The 18,857-nt window shown below is 37.6% G+C and overlaps 1 protein-coding gene across 1 annotated transcript; it reads right to left on the reverse strand.

The window, feature by feature from the left end:
- Window positions 1-234: 234 nt before the first annotated feature.
- On the reverse strand, window positions 235-3,441 carry LOC140158332 (lactadherin-like). Its single transcript, XM_072181426.1, has 3 exons — window positions 3,307-3,441; window positions 1,299-1,600; window positions 235-742 (listed from the first exon to the last, which is right to left on the reverse strand). The coding sequence occupies exons 2-3, from the start codon at window positions 1,578-1,580 to the stop codon at window positions 599-601; spliced, it is 426 nt and encodes a 141-aa protein (XP_072037527.1). The 5' UTR covers window positions 1,581-1,600; window positions 3,307-3,441; the 3' UTR covers window positions 235-598.
- Between the last annotated feature and the right edge of the window lie 15,416 nt (window positions 3,442-18,857).

Genomic DNA, 18,857 nt, shown 5'->3' on the forward strand with positions numbered 1-18,857 from the left:
AAAATTAATTAACAGGGGGCAGTAAAGTAAAAGATATTTAAACACATTCTAACAATTACGCTGGTGTATAAACATGCAAACATTAATATGTGTAAGCTATCCGACGCACCATATTGACCTCACTGAGATCTATAACTACTGAGAAAACTTGTGTTTAATACGTCTTTTATACTTTTTTATACTTATATTTTAACCTTAATGGTAGAGATTATATTAATACTCTTTAACCTTTTCCCAAATTTTTAAGATTGTGGCGAATCTACATAATCCGACCCAGAGATAAATACATTCAAGTTTGCGTCTGACGCCACCTGCCAATCAAACTCAGAAACGATTTGTTGACTAGTTGTCGTGATGATTAAAATTTCTGCACGCGGCGGTATAACATCGTACCCTATGGTTAATTTTGCACCTTCAAACATACAAACCATCTCAAATGTTAAGTCTAAATAATAGAAAACTTTTTTTCCTGAAGACACTTTGTCAACAATGCCTAGAAAAGTTGTTTTTTCGCCATTTTCTACGATTTCTTTTCTCCGATGAATCAGACGCAAATTAGTACTTTTTATCTCTGGTTCCGATTATTATAGTATAACACTTAGACGTCACATCCAAGAATCTCAATCCTCATGTGTATCCAACGGTACACTGCTCCAGGATGTATTCTTATTTTAGAAACGCTGATAGGTGCAGGGAACATATTCGTTACGGGTGTGTCGATATCCGTGTTACCCGTAAATACCTGTAATATTAAACACAACATATTGTTTTCGTTATTAAAATGGTGTAACACGATATTATAATTGGGAGACTACATATGAGGGCAGGATCTGCATTAAGACGTCCACTGCGATCTTCTGGAATGCGCATTCATAGTAGAAAGTGTCTACACGACAGTCCAGTCCGCATCTGGGAATCGATCGCGTAATGATTTTAGTGCGTGTGTCTACTGGCGCGATACCGTGTGCGTGTAGGGCGCTCATGACGTGGCGTCTGTGCGCTTATTTTGGGACAAGTGGAGATTGGAATGCATTCCTTTATTTATCCGAATCCCATCTCTAATTTGGAGGCGCCCATTAATGCCGTGTTTAAGAATGTTCTGTTTTATATTAGGAATAGTAGAATTAACCAATCACGGGCTGTGTGGAATTACTCGTCAGACGCATGCTAATCTTTTTAATTCTGTCTCCGATTATAACACGTTATTACTACCCTGTCCGATCTTTCATAATAATAATTCGTGTGAAATACAGAAACACTGGTTATTGAGGTTTTAATGAAGATAATATTAGAGTTACCTTTGGTGGTCCACCCGTGGTATCTGACACAAACTTCCAATTTCCACCAATCGAAGTGTACTCCACTCTATAATTTTCAACCCACGCATCATCCTTTCCTTGTGTTACGACCCCAGTCACGTATTGCTGTTGATTAAGATCAATTTGGATATGTTGGGGCACATCTGGCCTGTGACTTGACCAGGCAGTGTTATGGTGAAGACGAGCATAGCTAGGTCTCCATGAGGAAAAGGCATAGTCGGTTGCTGTAATTTGACTATCTGGGATAATATTATCCTCCATGCCTGCAGGATCTTTGCAATCTACGTTCGATAATGGAAAAGAAGAAGAAGAAGAAAAGAAGAAGACGACGAAATAACATTAAATACAAGCACACATGTCTGTGTATACTTTATGAGGATGAGTAGACCAAGCAAGAAATACATCGATGTACACTTTATACTTTCAGGATATTCAAAGACAATAAAGTACATTGGAAAACTAATAGAACAGACCTTTGTGCATCTTATCTAGATGAGGCTATGTATTGAGAAATTACAGCAAATCCATGCACCCTCTATGGAAGACATGACTTTAATCTCCAACACAGGGTGTGTAGATTTCACAATGGAGACACACATCCGGGTAACTCATAAGAAATTCACACGACCTGTGTGGAATATTAAAGTCATGTCTTCCGTAGGGATGTATGAACAAAAATGGAATGAACTTCAAATCTTCTTACAAAAATAACAAAGACAAAGCAGAAGAAGATATAGAAGCTACGTAGAACAAAAAACAATGTCAGACACTGAGTCTCCCAGAAGTTCCTTTACCATTTTAAAACGATACATCTCTTGTACACATTATCATGAACAATTATGAACAGAAAATTTGTACAATTGCTTGCTTTCATATCTAACTAAACCAGTTTTTGAACAACATTAGAAACATTTTATCGCATAAGCAAGAAAAGCATACCTAAAACAAATTGCGACACGTGAAACATTATTTTACTGGTTCCTTAAGGGATCCAAAATGAGCGTTTATTGCGTCTCGACAGTATTTTTTGTGGGACATGAGAGCACCTCAGACCTATCGAATTGCATTCTGAATACGGAGCATGTCTTTCTGATATCAAATAATTTTCATTTTTTAAAATCACAATATAATACAAATTTTATGACAAATTATAAAAATTTGATATTTTTCAAATTTTGATATATAACAGTCCTCGAAGTAAATTATATAAATCTAATAATATATTCTTAAAGTGTATGTAGCAGGGAGGAAAAGCCGACGGTCAATTGAAAATGTTGACCTTTCATATTGAAGATATGGATTTTTTCCCCAAAAGACCTAATTTTTTTGGTGTTTTGGGAAAAAAATCCATATCTTCAATACGAAAGGTCAAAATTTTCAATTGATCGTCGGTTTTTCATCCCACCTACATACACTTTAACTATAAATCATCAGATTTATAAAGTTTACTTCAAGTACTGTTAAATATCAAAAGTATCAATTTTTAATGATTTGCCATAAAATGTGTATTAAATTGCGAATTTCAAAAAAAAAAAAAAAAATACTGTCCAAACGTTCATACCCCAGCCCTTAAAGAACATAATGGATCACTCGGGAATCTATTCCATTTGTACATAAACATGTTTCTTCAATGTATCCAGCAGCACATGTACAGATAAATGAAACTATTTCATCTGCACACATTCCTCCATTATTGCATGGGTTAGATTTGCATTCGTTTCTATCTGAAAATACATTTTGATTCAGAAACATACTACACACTATTTCAATATATTGTGCATTTTTTTCACACGTATGTCCAGTGTAACTAACAGCATTATGTACAAGTGGAAATTAAATTCTATTGGCACAAGTGTGTCGATATTAATGTGTTTAAAATATCAATCACATCAATCTGAAAATTACTTTTAAAACTATTTTTCTTGACATTTTGAGTTAGTAAAATAACATGGAAAACACCAAGAAATAAGCCTATTCTTTTTCTTACCGGTGTCACAAGTGTTTCCAGTGTTGCCATCAGTACATACACAGATGAAGGAGTCTTTTCCATCTATACAAACGCCTCCATCTTCGCATGGGTTAGAGCAGAGAGGATGGGCACATCTTAAGTCGCAAAAATCGATATCTGAAAATAAATTATTATTAATAATAATACATTATTTCAATAAGCGATAAACAGTATGAATGAAAAATAAGGAAAAGCTTTAAAGCCATAATGTGTGATTTGCATGATTGTAATACCCAGTGGTGTAGTAAAATGCCAGGTTAAAGAATAAATGCTTTAGTTACAGTAACATTTAAGTTTTTATAGTAAACCCGGATATTTCCGGTTTTATTTAGAGTTCACCGAGCGAGTGATGGCTTACTGCTGGTATAGTCCAGCCCGATCTAATCCTCGAATTTGCGATTTATTTCGTATTCATTTAAGAAATAAAGGGTAATGCATTATCCTTTACACCCAAATAATGTGTCCGAAGACACATTATTTGCGTGTAAAGGATAATGCTGCACCCTTTATTTCTATTCTATTACCAGAAAATAGTGCAATTCAGAGAGAAAATGTCATTTTTTGGCACAAATATTTTAAGTTGTTTACTTCAAGGTGCAGCGCGTACGCGTAAGTGACAGCGCGTATCGCGGAAATATTGCACGCGTAACCAAGCGTAATGCTGTGCGTAGAATGTGTTACGGCGCTTGACCCATTATTGCAGAATAATGGGCTCTCACGTGACGCGTTTCAACAAATCACAGTGCGCGATTTTTGAATAATGGGTCGTGGAGGTAATAGAATACATGATAAAGATTTAGGGGAGTAGACCAAGATTCAGGTTCCAGTAATGTGTTCGAAGGCAGTTCAATTCTGACCCAAACCAATTAATAATTCGGTCTTATGGCAATTCGGTCTCATGACAATTTTGCCCACACACCAACTCGCGCACTTGCGTTTTCGGTCTCAAACGAATTCGGCCACATGTCCAAACGAAAGGGGCAATAAGTTACAGATTTAATGCAATAATATTGTGAAATAAATTTTCATGCTTTGTTTTGTTGTGAAAATTTGGCTTAACAGTAGTGTTGAACCAGACCATTCAATCATGAATATACTATTAATTAGTAATAGTATAAGTTCACTAAAACGGGAATCACTGAACAGCTAGATTCACTGCAAATGTAATTTTTATTTATCTAAATCAGTTCTTTCTTACGTGATTCTCCCTCGCAGAACAAAGCAAAGGCAAGGCAAAGACACACAGCCATCCGTATCTTGTAAACGTCCATCTATAAAGTAAAAGGAGTATAAGAAAAATTGTTCACTCAAAACTTAAGGGGACCAAGCGCGACAGAATTCATTCATGGAATTTCGTAATATTTTGATATTTGTGCTGATAAAAAGTCTGAAATGAAAAAAAAAAGGTGTTTCGGAGTTTCAATTACAAAAATAGTGTTTTCCACAATTTTACTACAGGCTTCAAAAACCATTCATAACTTAGAAATTGTCCATAGATGTTTTTCACGTTATGTCAGGTCGCTTTTGTACATACATTTTACAAATTTAAGGGACCGTTCATAAATACTTTGGTGGGGGGGGGCTGGGCACTTGGAAATTTTGGAGTCAAACTTTTTGACCCCCTCCAGAGAACCTAAAACTTTTTGACCCCCCTCTATAGACATACAAAACTTTTTGACCCCCCCCTTTCCAAGCCAAAACAGTCTGGGGAGGGGGCTACTCCATTTGTGCAAACTTCGTCACAATTATAGGCCTACATGTTTGTTCATACATTTATTTATATAGGTCTGTTTCCTAAAAACATGAAAGTTGAATGTGTTTTTCACATGCTGTGACTTGTATGAAGTTTAATTTCAATTTTATATGCATTCTAATTTTTGGAATATGTTTCATTCTTATAACCAATGATTAAATAAATAACAGTAACACAAAAAAGGGAAATTGACAGTGGCGTAGCTAAGGCTTGTGGCACCCAGGGCTAAGGATAGGTGTCACTCCGATTCTTGAAATAATTATTGTGCGCGGAGCACAAATAGGGCATAGCGCTAATTAATTTTGGTTATATTGAAGTGGATATCGGTCTTAAATTGACCTTTCAAATGACTTTGTCCCGAAATTTTGACTTTCATCGCTTAGAGGGCCGCAGAATCTATGCTGAATTGGTCAATTCGGCGCCCCTAAGAGTGGCGCCCAGGGCACATGCCCCCACCTTCCCCCCCCGTCGCTATGCCACTGGAAATTGAGAGCAACATCTGGGCACATACTCAAGATTTTTAATACTTTTAAATCTTAAAACACTAGTTTATCGGGGGCGTAGCCAGCTTTCTTTGTCAGGGGTGCAAAATATAAATTTCGAGAAAAAAAAAAAAAAATGCTGGTTCCATCATTTTGACCCGGTATTATCAGTGGGATATACATACATTATACCCTTTTCTTATAGCAAATTGTAGAATACATGTAAAGTCTTTTTAGATTCCAAAAAGGATGGGATACTTGTAATGAGCGCGCGTATTTTACACTATTTTGGGCCATAATCGAGGTAAAAAATGTCTTTACTGGCACATATGCGCGGGTAGCGCGAAAATTTTTTGCATGCTCTTGTTCTTTTGGCATTTTCTAGTTTAAAACTTTTTGACCCCCCTCCTTTAGTAACCAAAACTTTTTGGTCCCCCCCTTTGTGCAACTCAAAACTTTTTGTGTCCCCCCCCCACACTTTGCCCAGTCCCCCCCACCAAAGTATTTATGAACGGTCCCTAAGCACAATATTCTCCCCGATTTGCGTCTGTAAGACACAGGTCGTTGAGAATCGCTCGCGTGATTTGGATGTGTGAAAATGTCGCGAATACCTCACTCATTAGAAACAGTTTTCCCTGCATTCACCCATGTGTAGTGCATTGACTACGTAATGGTCAAACACTCAAGGGTATAGGTCAACTGCATGTACCCACTCCTTTCGAAAGCCGTATCTTGCTAAACAAATGTATTTAGTCTAATACATACGCTATAGCAAAGATCATAACGTCTTATATCTTTCGAGTTAACAGTCGAGTTAACAGTCTTTGGATGACAGCGACGCTGAAAAAGGGTGTCTTAACAGCCCTACATACGCGTCACCTCCAAAGTGGGATTGCCCCCGGGCATGCCGTAACAAGGAATGGGATAAATGCTTCTCTGGTATAATTGAGCAATATACACAACCAGAAAATGGCTGATCCCTGGGTTGCTGTGAAACCATTTACAGAGCACCACCCGTTACAATTTAAAATGTTTTAAACTCTCCCTTACGAAAATGCAAGCAATGAAAAATGTGTGCGGAAGCATGCAGCATGCGTGCGGCAGTGTGCAGCACACGTGCAGATGTGTGCAGCATGCAAGCAAGGCCTGTTGGTAGCGTGTTCATGCGTGCGAACCAGCTGTGTGCATGCAGGCACCGCACACAAATATCCACCGCGCACACAATTTGCTTGCAGAACCTGCGTGCAGACTACCAATCTGTACGCAAATTACGTGCAGACTACACTTGTGTGCGGACTGTATGCAAATTGCACGCATCTTGCATGCAGCACGCATATTGCTGCATGCATGCAGGATTTCCAGATCACAAAGTTAGAATGCTGCACGCATACAGGGTTTCCAGAAGCAGTAAAGGTAAAATGCTGCATGCATGCAGGATTTTCAATGACTAATTCACCTTTACACAACTGACATCAAGTCACAATTTGGCAATGATCTAGAAGTGAAAATATTTAAATGTTTACAATGAATAAATAAGTTAGCCTTCGGACCAAAATTTTCTAAGTATTTAACCTTCAGACCAAGATTTTTTGGCAGACAAAGAGGGGGGGGGGCAAGCAATTTTGGCAGGCCAACAGGGGAGGGGCAAGCCTTTTTGGCAGGTCTAGAGGGAGGGCAAGCAAATTCTTGTTTCGATAGTTGGCATTTCAACTTTGGGCCAATGTTGGAATGCCATTCCTGTTTTGATAGTTGGCATTGAAACACTGGGCCAATGTTGGAATGCCATTCCTGTTTCGATAGTTGGCATTGCAACATTAGGCCGATGTTGGAATTTCATTCCTGTTTCGAAAGTTGATATTGCAACATTGGGCCAATGTTGGAATTCCATTCCTGTTTCAATAGTAGGCATTGCATCATTGGCCCAATGTTGGAATGCCATTTCTTTTCGATAGTTGGCATTGCAATATTGGGCCAATGTTGGTATGCCATTCATGAATCAACAGTTAATTGGCACTGCAAAAATCAAAGCAAAATTCAACATTTTTATAGTGAATGTTATCAATATTCACAGTAAATTTGATCAATATTCATAAAATGATGCACTTTGGCCGGTTTAGTCATCAAAATATTGCTTATATTAACTTAAAACACTTAATCAAATGTGTATACCCTCAATAGCTCAAATGGTAAAGCATCAGACTCCCATGCAGAAGGTCCCAGGTTCAAAATCAGGTAGGTTAAGTTAGATAAGTGACTTGTATAAAATTAAGCTAGGCAATTTTGGTTCATTGTGAAATGGATACTCAGGTTATGTAAGATTAATTGTAAGGACAGTATACACTGTTAACCATTATTTTTGATTTTTTTTTTCATGATTTTGTCTCGCATATATATGGCCAGTACGTGCTGCACGCATGCAGTGCACGCAAATGCATTTGCATGCTGCATGCAAACTGCACACGCTCATGACCTGCACGCATGCAGCAAGCATCTGCACGCTTCCCTGCATGCGTGCCTCGTTCCAAATATACGCATCCGCACGCTACCAACTGCACGCGTGCTGCATGCGGTGCGGCACACGTGCTGCTTGCATGCTGCATGCGTTCAAAAACTGCGTGCCATTTTTGTAAGGGCTTGGTCAATACATACAAACACAATTGGTATACAGTCATTGACGCAAGATTTTAAATATTTTTGCCATGACGTTTCCTATATGTGTAATACTCGATTATAACTCTAAATTGTTAAGTATAATCTGAAGAAAAAAACAGTATTCGCATGCTCTATGGTGTGTGATGATGAGTTTTATAAAAAAAATATGGATGCTTGTTTTTGTACTTTTTTTTATAAACAAGTTAAAAAAGCTTCATCCAATATACCAGTCCTCGGGACACAAGGTGACTGTCGAAATATTAGAGTATCTTATCCAAAAAAAAACACCAAAAAAAACAAAACCAGCGCATTTATAACAAAAAAAGTATTTTTCTATGACTGTATACTTAATATGTGTTATATCATTTAAGGGCTTCATTTTTACGCAAATTAAGATCAACTATTAATTCATTCCAAAAATTGACAAAATAAATACCAATTAAAACTAAATTTGATAATAATAATAATAATAATAATAATAATAATAATAATAATAATAATAATAATAATAATAATAATAATAATAGTAGTAGTAGTAGTAGTAGTAGTAGTAGTAGTAGTAGTAGTAGTAGTAGTAGTAGTAGTAGTAGTAGTAGTAGTAGTAGTAGTAGTAGTAGTAGTAGTAGTAGTAGTAGTAGTAGTAGTAGTAGTAGTAGTAGTAGTAGTAGTAGTAGTAGTAGTAGTAGTAATAATAATAATAATAATAATAATAATAATAATGATAATGATAATATTAAATAATACGAATATGAATAACAATAATATAGTTTTTTTAAAGTATTACATGTACAGATTTTTGACAAAAGAGATGATACTATATCTTTTAATGTTGTAGTTTATAGCAAGCTATATGTGACTGACAAAATTCATCGTCAAATTTGGTTACGATTCAGCTATAACAACAAGAATTCATTTCAACTCAAATCACAGAAACAATATAACATGTTAATACTTACCATGCTTAGTACGTTCTTCAATGTCGAAAATAACGGAAAGTTCCGATTGTCGCTCAATCTAGGCGAATATTTCAGAGGAGCTAGATACTTGTCAACGTGTTTGCAGGACCAGCCGTAGACAGGATTTGTGAAACGCCGATGGAACAACAGTTAATATAAGCTTTTGTCGTATCCAGGATGTACTTGCGGGCCCAGAGCCAGGTAGGCGGTACTCATCGCTACCAGTTTTCAAATTTGCATAATTACGTACCCTGCAAAAAATCTAAGGTTTTTGAAAAGAAATTCCGGGAACGATGGGTCCCGGGAATTAATCGACCAATAATGACACGTGTGCATTTACGTCTAGGTGCTCTATGAATATGAATAAGGGAACTAGCTAATGTCTCAAAATTCAAAATTGATATAAAGGAACTTTAATTATCTTATAGAGTAAAAACTATATTGAATTTATCGGTTTCTAAAAAAAGACAAAATTCTGTCAGATATCGTATTCAATAATTATTTTGATTTTTAGGCCCCCGTACCCAAATTCGTCAGATTTGTCCACCATTACCTGAATGGGTGATTTCAAATGGAATCACCCTCTGATTTCAAATGGAATCACCCTCTGATGCCCTAATTGGTTGGCAGTGAAGTAGGTGTGTGAAAGAGCTGTCCAATGATACAGATTGTAATAGCTGTACCAATATGACGCCGAACTAAGCTTTAAAAAATGCATGTGGTCCGTTTCCTCAAACCTGGAACACGTCAGGATATCTAGTAGTTCGCAGCATCTTGCGAATGGTAGTGAGCTTTGGCAAGAATGGCATTAATCATATATTTTATAGTGGGCGTGTAGACGAATTCAAATGTTACAGATATACTTTTGTAGGTCCTGTGGTTCTTGAGTTATGTTGTTAAGAGGGCTTAAACAACAACACTTTTGTAAAACGCACATAACTCATTAACAACAATAAACCAAGCAAGTTTGCAAAGTATATGAATTGTAGATGAACTTTGCAAAACATCAAAGTGTTATTGTGATAATGAAAATCGAGTTTTTGGCTGCTGCTCCGAACAACAATACATCGTATACCCTTAAGGCGTGTCGAAGGGGACCATGACATACCCAGCAAACACTTAACGTTTACAGAAAAGGTTTAAAAGGTGGCTCAAGCAATCACGACATTATGCCTCATATGGTAGAAAATTCATTATCAAGCACGAATCACGTGGTTTTATTTGAAACAAACTCATACTGACCATAAAAACGAATTAATACAGCTGTCCAGTGCAATGACGTCCCAGTAATACAATGAAGGCTGACAACAATTGAGCACAAATAACCATGACGTCAATGAACTAGACACTTTCGGCGGCGGTAATTTTGAATATCGCGTGTTGAGAGCCGGCTGTTTTTATTCATTTTTATGGTCAATATGAGTTTGTTTAAAATAAAACCATGTAATTCGTGCTTGATAATTATTTTTCTAGCATATAAGGCATAATGTTGTGATTGCCGGAGTCATCCTTTAAATGTCGGGTTATATAAAGGGTAATACGTTTTAATAACATTCAGAAAACATTTTTGAAAATTTGATGCAAAACATTCTAACAAAATGTTATTTAACTGTTGACAAAATATTTTGCAAACATGCATGTTTGCCCAAAATATTTCACATAATGTTTTAAAATCGTATTCATGATCTTTATATAACCCGACATTTGAATGGGATTAAAATGATTTAAGACCATTTTTGAGTTTGCTGGGATAGCTATGTTTGCAATTGACCTTTTCGGTAAATCCCATAAGCCTTTGCGAGTACACCTAAGAACTCGTCATTCTGCGTCACGCCGCTCTGCGCCGATGCGCACATCGTTTATCGAACATCGTTACTGCGCATTGCAAGTCGGCGTGACGTCAAATGACGAGTTCTCAGGTGTACTCGCAAAGGGTTATGGGATTTACCGAAAAGGTCAATTAGCGGTGTATCCTTGGTGTAAGATAATGAGTTAGATATGTTAGACCAGTGTTAAGTCTCCATTGTGGAGTTAAGGAGCTTACGGAATAAAGCTGTATAATCCTTCAATGGAAGATTTGTGCTAGGCGAATTCCATGCATTCTTACACGAAGGATAAACCCAATTTGCATTCAAATATTGAGACAAATAAAGCTGACACACAAGAGAAATGGAATGCTTTCTATAGGCCTAAATGAGATCCCAAGGCTTGATATGACGGGGTCATTTCCGCTCCTTTCCCTTCCCGAATTTGTAGAGTTATATGGTTCTCACTCGAGTTCCGAGTACAACGTAACCCGACCAGGCATTCCATCATCATCAGGGACAACACCTTTCCCAATAACTGCCTTGGGATATTAAGTTTGTGCAGGATGCTATGTGACCCAGGTATCCCATCACCAAGGACACCACCTTTCCCAATAACTGCCTTGGGATATTAAGTTTGTGCAGGATGCTATGTGACCCAGATATCCCATCACCAAGGACACCACCTGTCCCAATAACTGCCTTGTGATATTAAGTTTGTGCAGGATGCTATGTGACCCAGGTATCCCATTACCAGGGACACCACCTGTCCCAATAACTGCCTTGGGATATTAAGTTCATGCAGGATGCTATGTGACCCAGGTATCCCATTACCAGGGACACCACCTGTCCCAATAACTGCCTTGGGATATTAAGTTTGTGCATGATGCTATGTGACCCAGGTATCCCATTACCAAGGACACCACCTTTCCCAATAACTGCCTTGGGATATTAAGTTTGTGCAGGATGCTAGGTGACCCAGGTATCCCATTACCAGGGACACAACCTGTCCCAATAACTGCCTTGGGATATTAAGTTTGTGCAGGATGCTATGTGACCCAGGTATCCCATTACCAGGGACACCACCTGTCCCAATAACTGCCTTGGGATATTAAGTTTGTGCAGGATGCTATGTGACCCAGGTATCCCATTACCAGGGACACAACCTGTCCCAATAACTGCCTTGGGATATTAAGTTTGTGCAGGATGCTATGTGACCCAGGTATCCCATCACCAGGGACACCACCTGTCCCAATAAGCTCCAATAGCTACACTGTGATGTTAAGTTCATGCAGGATCCTTTTGCTGGTCATCTTTTGCTTTCAACTGATCCACAATCGCCATTGTAACAATGTTATCATTGAAAATATTAAATAATTAATTTTGGATTTGTTTTTATTCTAGTAAACCTTTTTTAATTATATTTTGTACTGAAAGAACCCAACCAAATTATTGTTGAAGGTATCTAACCTGTTACCTGGTATACTAAAAAAAACAGCTGAATTTTTAAATGTTGATATATTCCGGTTTTCAGGTAACGGGTCTCATAAATAGATCCATATGTGTGATATTTAGGGGCGGTGCAATAATTATGAGCTGGGGGGTTAAATTTCCAAACGGCTCGCCAAAAATCGCTTGCCCCTCCTCCATCGGCCCGCCAAAAATCGCTTGCCCCCCCTCTCGGCCTGCCAAAAATTCTTTGCCCCCCCCCCCTTGCGCATGCCAAATTTTGGAATCCCAATTTACAAACCTTAAATGGTCTAGATACATGTAGCCAAAACATTGCTTGCCCCGCTTTCGGCTCGCCAAAAATTTCTTGCTCCCCCAATTTTACCCTCCCCCATGGCTCATAATTATTGCACAGCCCCTAAAATTGACAGCAATTTTATTGTTATGCTAATAATTTTCACGTGTTTATTCGTAGAGCTATTTACCAAACGATTATTTGATCATAATATAGAAAAAGAAGAGGATGGTCCATATGGCTCACAAATTTGTGTTTTTTAATGTATTTATAATTTAATGTATTTTAAATTTTTCATATACCAAATTATATTACCATGATTGAATTATTTCACTATTTTGTTTCAGCTAAATTGCTACAAGATAATAAAAATCAAACGATAGGATAATTGCTTTAACTTTATACGCTTACATTCACTTCAACAAATTACCATAATTTATGCTAAAAGTCCCAACTAAAACAATATCAACTGTTGAATGGATTTCAAAAGATTAAAAATGTCTACACACATAACCAAGGAAAATAAATGAATAGGTTACCTGAGTAAAGAAACAACCTAAGTTCATGAGACATGTTTTTGAGAAAATAAGAACAGACTTCATACAATTTATTTTAGTTTTTGTTTGATACGTTTTTGGTTTTTGGGTCAAGTTATAGACGAATCTCACGAGCCAAGTCATGGTCAGGATTAGGTCGGCCATTACTAGTAGGGATGACCAATAAACCATCAACTTGATAAGAACACTCTCATAGACATGCAGGGAGCTCAACTGTGCACTGCTTGTACAGACATTTTTAAATTGATCTCATTCTTTTATTTTTCAATATTTTTCGGTAAAAATTGGGGACGTTAATACCAATTATATTTTGTAACTATCTTGTAAATTACAGCAACATAACTTATTTCATTTTTCTGTAAGTGCGAGTCAAAATTGGTCCATCGCCACAGTGCGCTTAATTGCCAGTGGCTGAGTTCCGCACTGCTCAAGAATGGCACAAAATATTCAGATTAATAAGATCAGGTGAAAAACGTGGCCTACTGAGCTGTAATTTATCATACCCTCTGTAAAAAGGTTAAAAAATTGAACAAGTAGATCTCGAGTTACAAATTAAATCACCGGCTTCCCTTTGGAATTTCCATACTCCTTTCAAATCATGCTAAGAAGACACCTTTCTGAACATAAATGTGAAGTTTCGTGCTCATTCGATGTATTTTTCACCTGATTTCAACCCTAAACGTTTTCTTATATTTAGGACTATAACTTGCTGCTGGCTATACCTTGTTTAGAACTTTCTAAAGAAGTACCTGAATATAATGTGCAATCATAACTGTTTCAAAATAGCCCGCGAAAGTCATGCAGGTAACTCCGAGGTCATGCATTGAATTGTTTTGAATGAGGAATACTACGGGAACCAGTACCTTTTGTTAGAAGTCACACATGAGCATGATGAGTGAAGTGGATAACCTCTATTGTTGTGAATGAGTCAATGACCTTCAATGTCACTTAAGATTTGTTTGCATACACCTACTAATTAGTCATATTAAACCCAATAACATTGACATTTTTGGTTGTGAAAAAAAAGGTCACCTGGAATTTTGATTTTGTGCCATATCGGCCATCTTGGATGATTTTTGGCAAATGTTCTCTAAATGCATGATTTCAATGCCTCGGTTTGAAAAAATAATATATGCCATTGATTAGTAAAGTGCCATTTCATAAGAAACCCCTTTGATACTTTCACAATATGCTTGTTTCATGTTTGCATATATGTTAAAATAAAGAAATATATAAATATATGCTTATGCCAATTTTGCTCCCAATTGCTATTTTTTGACCTTGTCATTTTATTTCGTTCCAATGACCGGTCAGAATGGGAAACTATGAAAATTCATAATTCGAAAAGTTTTTGACCGATTTTGACCATTTAACCACCAGAATACTTCTATTGATGAGTTCAATCCAGCAATAGCAATTTTGTAGCAATAGGGGCAACATGAAATTTTGATGGTTATCCTTATTACTAGGTCTCCGCTGCACCAAAGTGGTGTTTTGACTGCCAAATTGTGCGAATAAAAACCACCTAACGCCTAGAGAAGATGCAAGGACGAGGAGGGTTAATAGATTTATATTATATATACAATAGAGATAATTCCGCAGGTAATCCCGTCGCATCTATTCACACATAGTCCTTTTGTTCGCAAGTACTAGACATCCATTAGTAGCGTTTGATATGGTGTATGACTTTATTTTCTTTGTACCGAACGTAAAAGGCAATAGACGCTGGCGAAGTTACGTAATAATCGGATTAACTACTATAGCAATAGGTTAAAACAATTTTTGAATATACCGCGCTGTACTGATACGTTCACGCGGTACCTCTGCATTGAACCATATCATGTTGATCACTTACACCTGTAAGATTAGTATATAGTGTGGTCGTTGAAGAGAAAAAACAGTGGCTGCCCGGAGAAAATTGGTAAAAAGCTGATTTTTGCACCAAACAAGTAGAATATATCATAGAACATCATATCGAAAATCCCAAGAAATCCTCCTTGGGGAATTCGTTTTATCCAAGATGGCCGCCAAAATGGCCGCCACAACATATAATTAGCTGTATCTTAGCTTTGAAAGCAGATATGATGATGATTTTAGTGTCTTTGAATAGGTTTAAAGGTCAGAGAATTCAAATTTGTACAAATCTAACACACTGATGTCTTCAATCACACTGAAATCCAAGATTGCCGCCAAAATGGCCGCCACAATATATAATTAGCTGTATCTTAGCTTCTAAAGCAGATATGATGATGATTTTAGTGTCTTTGAATAGGTTTAAGAGGTCAGAGAATTCAAATTTGTACAAATCTTACACACTGATGTTTTCAATTACACTGAAATTCAAGATGGCCGCCAAAATCCCACCACCACATATGATTAGATATATATCCGCTTCTGAAGCAGATATGATGATGATTTTAGTGTCCTTGAATATATTTCAGAGGTCAAAGAATTAAAATTTGTACGTATCTAAAACACTGGAGTCTTCATTCACATTGGAATCCAAGATGGCCGCCAAAATGGCCGCCACCACCACGTGTTATGTTTTGGTATATTTTGGCTTATGAAGCAGATAATGATTTTAGTGTCTTTGAATAGGTTTTAGGTGACGCAGAAGTCAATTTTATATATATCTTCATAAGTATATGTCTATACTGACACTGCAATCCAACATGGCCATCATTGCTAAAATCAAACATGATTAGCTAAACTGGTTAACAAAGTTCCTTGTATCTGATCTAGAAAGTTCACTTACTTGTGTACGTTTCAACAACACCTGTTGTCTTTATCAACACTTGATTGGTGGTGACTGCTACTGACAACCGACGCTAGAAGTAGTTCCAGCGTTGATCTTAGAGTTGCCAGTTGATTTTCCTCCAAGGGATTTTTTAGGTCCCTGTTTCAGAAAGTCATCATATATGTGAGATAGTTGGTACTGTCCTTCATCTCTGTTCATGGTGGTGCCCTCCTCTTTCTTATTTCTATAGCCTCCTTTATCCAGCGAGTGTATCTATTTTGCTCCGTGCCGATGACCTCAGCTTCCCCCCATCCAATGATGTGATTCTTGTCGACGACATGGTCAGTGATGGCCGACTTGTGTATAGTTGACAGCGATTCCTTTCTACCTGCTCTGGTGGTAACCGTTTTGCTCATTTTCTCTGCCTCACTTCTGTGCTCTTCAAGTCTTGTGCCAAACTTCCTACCTGTTTCGCCTATGTAGGACAATTCGCAGTTCTTGCAGGGTATCTTGTATACCGCATCCGCGGTGTTGTTAGGAGTTGTTCCGTGGTGTTGTCAGTAGCAGTCACTACCAATCAAGTGTTGATAAAGACAACAGGTGTTGTTGAAACGTACACAAGTAAGTGAACTTTCTGGATCAGATACAAGGAACTTTGTTAACCAGTTTACTATACCGATCCTGATGAATCTGTTCAATCATGATTAGCTAAATATCTCAGCTTCTGAAGCCAATATAATGGTTATTTTTTATCTTTTAATAGGTTTTTAAGAGAATGTAGGTTTTAATGGTCAGAGAATTGTTGCAATTACTTAAAACCCGGGCTTATAACACTGAAGTGCAAGTCGCAATAGAATCCCAAATAGCTGCCACCACATGTGAATATATATCTCAGCTTCTGAAGCAAAAGTAGCTGTCTTCGTTCTCATCTGCAGATATAATCGCCTCAGCGTTTTGGCAATGTTCTCCTGTGTAATCTTCACAAGCTGTGACACAGTTAAGTCCATTTTTGCGACAGGAACATCCGTTATTTACACAAGAATTCCTGGAGGAAAGTTTTAATTTTATCGTACAAGCTTAACAAGCTATATGTGGTGCTGCATCTAAATTCGTAAGGACCGGTGCTAGTACGATGTCAGAGTGTTTCCAGCCCTATTGCTTTAAATTGGATTCAAGTTATTGTTTGTTAGCTTTCTCCAAAGTATGACCTGTAAAAACAACCCGCAGACTGTAGGTGAAAGCTTTTGTCGATAGCTGTGGATCAAATGATGCTTTATTTGATGATACCATCGCCATGGATTAAGCGAACCGTAGACCGTTTAAAAAATCTTAATCTCTGCCACCATATAAGACAACACAAATAATCTGATGCCAGCTGTACCAATCTGTTCTAATGTCGCCTCAGGATCACTCATCTAGGATGATATCTGCTGCAATTCTTTTATCTTCTTCAACAAACTTGTCTTTCCATGTCCAAATGTTGTAGAAATTGAGTTCTCCATGCATGGATAAACAGGAGATGGGATGTCACTACTTCACCAGCTTTGTTAACAAGGTCTTGAACTTTCCAAACCACCAAACCTTTCTTCTCTGAATGGAAGTAGATATCAGCCATAGTCTGATCTCAGTGGTACATCAAAAGGACAAGTATATCTGTTTCATCTGTTACTACAAGTACTTCTCTTCCTTGTCCTGCAAATTGAAGGGTACATTCCACTATCAAAGTGTCAGCATCTCCAGTACTATTGTGCACGATCTGACCATTGGTTTCCAAGTATCGACTCAGCAGCGAGATAAACTGACTTTTGTTCTTCTCATTCGAGAGGAAGGTCTACTGGTCATGGTGAGAACCTTCATAGATTCTGTGAGCTGAATATGATAAGAACAAATGTCAGTTTATCTCGCTGCTGAGTCGATGGATGGTGCACAATAGCACCGGAGATGCTGACACATTGATAGTGGAATGTACCCTTCAAGACACCTTCAATGTTCAAGACAAGGAAGAGAAGTGCCACTGGGGACCAGAATATAGCTGATATCGGTGGGTTGGAAAGTTCAAGACATTATTTTCAACATTGGTGAAGTATTGACATTCCATCTCAGGTCCTGTTAATCCATGCATGGAGTGGTTGTGACTCCACTTCTGCAACATTTGGACATGGAAAGACAAGTTTGTTGCAGAAGATAAGAAGAATTGCAGCAGATATCATCCTGGATGAGCGATCCTGAGGCGACATTAGACAAGATTGGTACAAATGGCATCAGAGTATTTGTTGTCTTATGTGGTGGCAGAGAAGAAGATTCTTTAAACGGTCTGCGGTTCGCTTAATTCATGGCGATGGTATCATCAAATAAAGCATCACTTGATCCACAAAAGCTTCCACCTAGTTAAAAAGAGCAGCGTATTTTCACAGTCTGAGTCTTCTTTTGCAGGTCATACGTTGGAGAAAGCTCACAAACAATAACTTGGATCCAAATCAATGGGGTTGGAAACTGTCTGATACTGTACTAGCACCGGTCCTTACGGATGTAGATACAGCACCACAAGGATTGCTTAAGTTTGTACGATACAAATGTAAACTATCCTCCAGGAGTCCTTGTGGAAATAACGGATGTTCCTGTCGTAAAAAGGGATTTAAATGTGTCACAGCTTGTGGAGATTGCAGAGGAGAAAATTGCCAAAACGCTGAGGCGATTATACTTGCAGATGAAGTCGAAGATAGCTACGGTACTTTTGCTTCAGAAACTGAGATATAGAAAATCATGTGGTGGCAGCTGTTTTTTATTCTATTGTTACTGAGCACTTACTTCCGTGTTTTAAGTAATTGCAACATTGAAATCTGC

Source organism: Amphiura filiformis, chromosome 8 (assembly GCF_039555335.1).
Source record: "Amphiura filiformis chromosome 8, Afil_fr2py, whole genome shotgun sequence".
NCBI lineage: Eukaryota > Metazoa > Echinodermata > Ophiuroidea > Amphilepidida > Amphiuridae > Amphiura > Amphiura filiformis.